This window comes from Antedon bifida, chromosome 2, assembly GCF_963402885.1.
Source record: "Antedon bifida chromosome 2, ecAntBifi1.1, whole genome shotgun sequence".
NCBI classification, from domain to species: domain Eukaryota; kingdom Metazoa; phylum Echinodermata; class Crinoidea; order Comatulida; family Antedonidae; genus Antedon; species Antedon bifida.
Window position 1 is genome coordinate 11111454 of NC_136227.1, and position 5706 is coordinate 11117159.

At 32.2% G+C, this 5706-nt stretch overlaps 1 protein-coding gene across 1 annotated transcript; it reads right to left on the minus strand.

Annotated features, from left to right (window-relative positions):
* Positions 1 to 962: 962 nt before the first annotated feature.
* LOC144835437 (interstitial collagenase-like) lies at positions 963 to 5500 on the minus strand. The gene is made up of 4 exons (XM_078690522.1): positions 5411 to 5500; positions 2443 to 2690; positions 1427 to 1704; positions 963 to 1135 (listed from the first exon to the last, which is right to left on the minus strand). The coding sequence occupies exons 1-4, from the start codon at positions 5498 to 5500 to the stop codon at positions 963 to 965; spliced, it is 789 nt and encodes a 262-aa protein (XP_078546648.1).
* Positions 5501 to 5706: the final 206 nt, after the last annotated feature.

The window sequence follows — 5706 nt, forward strand, 5'->3', positions numbered from 1 at the left end:
TTTCTAAGGTAGGTTGCAACAAATTATTAATAGTTTTCAATTTGCGATGACCGACGACCGAAGTACGTGATGTTAATCACTGTTGGGACGTGTTTCACGCTCCCCTCAACAACGCAAATTTGATTGTCCCTATATCCAGGCGACGACCAAAAATGCACATCGTAATCTATGCTCATTGTATGGAAGCTATAGCTCATTTGATCCAAAAAGAAAATGTCCAATGTGGAATTTAATGTTGTTATTGCCAATACTATATTTGTAATAATTATACGCTATAAATGCCTAAGGGTAATCTTGGCTTCCGTTTTCCGAAAGAGTGGAGATAAAAAAAATGGCACCCTCTTCAAATGTATCAACAAATTAACACTCATAAGCACGATAACCCTATTCGCTTCGCACCACTTTCAAAACAGTCCATTGTTTCGAAACTTAGGGTTCCTTTTGCGATAAAGGAGAGTTACCTCTCGAGTTTTTGTGTTAGTGGAACAAATATAATATGGAAACAATTGCTCGTTGATTTGAGAAGTGATTCTTCTGTTATCGTTTTAAAATCGAAATTGCTTGACGTATTTAAAAGTCTCTACTGTGTTTATAACAATCGTTATATATGCAGTACCCAGTGAAAACCAGATTTAACTCTTTAGCTACCCCGGGTAGAGAGATTTAATAATAATAACATCAATTCAAAAAATATTAGCAGATTCTATTATTAAGCCTATTTAGTAAAAATGTTCATATATAATTCAACTCATGAACAATATTCTTTCCATGCCACTTATAACAAAATTCGTATTTGTATACTAAGTATACTAAACTATTATCAAACTAGTTTGACAAACAAAAGTTTGATGTGTCCAAATATGGTAGTGATATAACGTCATCATGTCCATACTGTATATGGGTACATTACATTTGTTGGTACCTTAAAGTGTTAATGTAGACAGAGCTTTATAGAATACCTACTAACTAAACATACCGTAAATAGATTGTATTCCGTCAATATCATCTTGTGATAGTTCGAAGTCAGCTATGTACCCAGTATAATATGGATACATTAATGCAGTCTCGTTTGTAGAGTGGTCAAGACCTAAACTGTGTCCAAATTCATGTGCAGCTACTTGAAACAAATCAATGCCTACGAAAAAAATGTGTTTTAGTTAGTTGTTTTGTGTCCCAAATGTCTTGACAGACTGCGTTCATTCTTTAAATTCTATTTTCACATTCTATATTTTTATTTCGTCAACCACTCTACATCGAAAGGCGTCTTGTCACGTACAAATATAAAAAAACACAAGAATTAGCAATAACATAATAAAATAGGATAAAATGGTTATTATGCAGACAGTACGACATAAAAGTGTTTAATAAAATTGTTTTGGATGAATATGTTTGTTTAACACTGTTTAAAAATTTCATTCCACTTTACCTATTTCTCCATTAATTGTAAAATCTTCATCTTCATCAAAGTGGGCATCTCCAGGTAAACCACTTCCTGTGGGGTAAAATGCATGCGCAAGTACACCAAAAGGGCCATCAAATGGATAATCATCTCCATGATCGCCACCTTGAAACAGAATTTTGATATCACCATCTTCGGAAACTTCAGTGAATTCTAAAGGTGTGACGTCACTCCATATTTTTAAAGCACTTTCAATGGTTTGTCTCGTTTCATTTTCAGTCAGGTCGGATGAATAGTTTAAATAACTTAAAAATTGTAGAAAAAAATGTAACAACATTTAAAATATCTCCACTAAGTATTTTATACACTAAGTGTTTATAAGTAACATATAATTATTTGACAAGCCTAGGCCGATTGCAGAAACCACATGATACCACCTTGTTCAGTCTCTTTTCTAGTATAACAAGACAACACTTTAAAACAGCGTAATAAATTAATTCGTTGATTCCCAACATTACAGGAAAGATTGATATTTTTGCTAAGAGTAATAAAATATTCGCTGAGATAACTGAACTGTTCTGCGAGTTTCTTTGAGTTGTGTTGAGTCAAGAAGATTAAACTATTGAGGATAAAGAGGTAAATGATTTTCCGATTAATGAAATGTTAACGATCGTTAAAAAAGGTTGGCGATCCGGATGGATCACCTTCTTCGTTCTTATTTCTCAAATGTTACTGTTTAAAACTTAACTGACAGGCTTAGAAAAGAATTGTATGTTCGAATTGAAAGTAAGATACTTGCATGAAAGAAAAATGAGATTTTCACGAAAGGAAAGGGATTGTCACAAGAGAAAACAAATATGTTCATAAAAGAGTGAGTTTTCGTAGAAAGGGGGATATTTTAGAAGGCCTACATAAGTGAGCTGTACTTTTTATAAGACTTAATTGTAATCTGAAGAAAAAGAAATTAATGTAGTTGAAGGTAACTATCGTTTGTAGTTTGCCATACGATATGTAGTGGCTGCATAACTTGAATTAAAACATACTTGTAGGTCAAAGAGGTGCCTGTCCATTTATAACCACTCGATAAATATCTTGACAGCTTGTTAATTTCTTTATCCGGGGAGCCACATCTTGGTTTCGCCATCAAAGCAGATGTTTCGTCTGTCATATTACCAGTTTCCTCCAAATAAAAGTATTTTTGAAAAGAAAGAAGGCCTTGACGCAACTCGTCATTTGAACGTTCTTCTCCATCTTTTTTTGGACTCAAATAACCAAATTGTTCTAGAAAGTCCTAAAATTATTATCAAAATAAAACAGACATTTTGTTGACATCTTTTCAATTGATTTTAGATATGCACATGTACATGGTTATAATACAACTATAACTGAACTAGTATACAGTACGTTTACAAGATATTAACAACAGTTTACTGACATTAGATCGTACACCCACACCTGGCAAAAGAGTTTGGCTGCAATTGAACAATGTAAGCAATTATTGAGCAAATTCTGATTACGAATTCTTGATACTGAAGCCTAAATGGATGTGAGATTATCTTTTGTATTAGTTTTTTAAATGAATGAAATTGAAGATTTCATTTCATTTTAAGTAACATTCATTTCTTCTTTCAAATAAAACGTAAACATTTGACAAAAATAGTATTGAAAATAAATAATTAATATTCTTTTGCTTCAAAATAAACATATCAAATTTTTTTTTAATGCAAAAAAAAAAGAAGAGGCAAGAGCCCTAGAAGTTATACATCAATTGGATTACTCCAATGGACACTTGTGGCGGGCAAGCCATGTACAATAAAAGAAAAAATGAAGAAATGAAAAAACAACATAAAGCCAGAACAAACACTAAAGACAATTAACGATACAAATGGTAATTATTGGAATTTGGTAGCCATATGGGACAGAGGAGACGAAAAACGGCTGACAATAATAATCTATATATAAATTTACGTAAGGGCAAAATTCGGTAAATCGCGCGTTACTTCTAGAATGTTTACTCGATGGTATATAAAGTTGGTTAGAATCTCGGTACTGATTTTAACCATCTGATGTAACCCTGTTTACTAATTAAATTTATTTAGATAATTAGTTATTGACAATTAAAACGAATTTAGGTTCAACGATTTGCCCCAAATAGGGGTGTTTTCCGATCGTGGTATACACTGTCTAATGGATGTCCTCATGAAAAATACCTGCACACAATAATACGAGGATACTTCGCATTTTCTCCTCCTACGATAATTGTTTTTAATAGCTGAAAACCGGTTGAACAGCTCGAGTACAGTATCATAATGTTGAAGACAGGCCGGGTTTCTTTAAAAAATACTATTTTGATAGATTTAATATACGTTTATACAAATGTATTGATTTGCAATGAATGGAACATTCCAAACTCCCAGTTTGTAGGTAAATTTATGAGCCCTCCATGGTTTAACACAAGTAGGTAAATTTATGGGCCCTTTGAGAATAAACTTAAAACTGAGACATAGCATTGCAATACTTCGACAATATTGTAAATACTGTACGTAATAACCATTTTTGTGTGCCATTTGAATCGAAACTTTCTTACTGTGAATGTGGTTACTGTTTATTGTATTAATTAGTAATTATAAAAAATATAAACGTCGTAGTGGTGTATCGTTACATGTACTTTACTATTTCAATCGACTATAACAGGGACAGTTTTAGTTTTTGGGACTCATTTTAAGACAAGTTTCTCCTTCCGAAGTAGGCATAATTCCCAGTGTGCTAATTTTAGTTGACTACATTAATCATCGTGTCTATTTATTCGTTTCTGAAAACGACAATGTATTTATAGTCCTGCGGTACGTACATTTGAAATCGCCAGTTTTTTTACGCTGAAATTACTGTGTATTCGAGAACCATCTGTGGACACGACCTAGATTGTACGCGAGCGAAGCGAGCGTACCATTTAGTCATTTAAAATATACTAATAATTTGATAAAAGGTAGTTTTTTAAATTTACAGAAAAACAATGCCTTGAAATCGGGGTAGATGTAATATCATTAGGAAGTGCATTAAATAATTACTGCAACTATATCGGACATTGTGTTGAATTAAAGTAAGTTTAGTCAAAAGAAGATGAAGGGCGTGTGAGGCCCTAGTATTGTAAGAGTGGATTTCTGAGTTAAGAAAAATAAGAAGGAAGTTTGTTGGTGACATGTTCAAAAACGAAAATACACGAAGACTTTTAGAATAAAGTTTTTGTTTGTAAGTATTGATATTTATATAGCCATAGCCATGGTTTTTTTGTTTAGATTTGAGCTGTTGTATTGTAAGCACTATTAGGACTCGTGGCAATGATGACATCATTCCATGTACAGTTGGATAGACCATTTCGAAAATTATGAATATTAATTCATTAATTTTCCTATATTTGCATTTATTATAATTATTCTTGACAATACGATTTGGCTATAGAACTAATATTAAAAATTGGGAGATGATCAGTTGAATCGTTAAAAATATACCGCAGTTAAAGGATGATTCAATGTCATTAAATATATTATCCAAGAGAGTAGCAGAATCAGGTGTTATCCTAGTGGGTCTATGCATAAGAGACATTAATTAGAATTATTAAAAAGACAATGGACAAAATCTCTAATGTTATTATCAGATTCAAATTTTTAAATATCTATGTTAAATTCTCCAATAAGAAACATTTTTTCTTTTCCTTTGAGAGTTTATTGAGTAAAGGTTCGAATTGTTTAGAATTACATGGTTACAGGCCTATATCCTTTAATAGATACAATTTAAATAACATAGAAGTAAAAGGTACTAACGGGGGATATTTGCGGTTATATGAAGGAATTAGTAGGCAGTAGAAATTGATTCGGAAATAGTATATATATTATACACTACTTTACTCTACTTTTTGTTCTATTTCAGTCTTTCATATTTTGTTCAAAATTCGATTGAAAAAAAAAGGGTTTTCTTAGGCCTATATAAAATAAGGTGCTGTAGGCTACTTACCTCTTCACGTTTAGACAATAATCTGCTTGTACTAGAAATAACTGTAAGGCAAATAAAAGCCTGAATCAGGTATACAATTAGCTTTGCCATGTTACTACTCCCTGTAATAATCGAAACTACAGTATGCCTAGACTTAAAAACTGATAGGCTAAAGACCTTGGAGTATACGTTTTATGGCGCTCTATTTGATAAAATCTATAACAATATGCTACAATTAACAATTGCACACACGGGTGTATTAAGGTATTATTCACTTGAAGTGCTTTTGGTATGCATTTAGACAATAGATGTTGGTT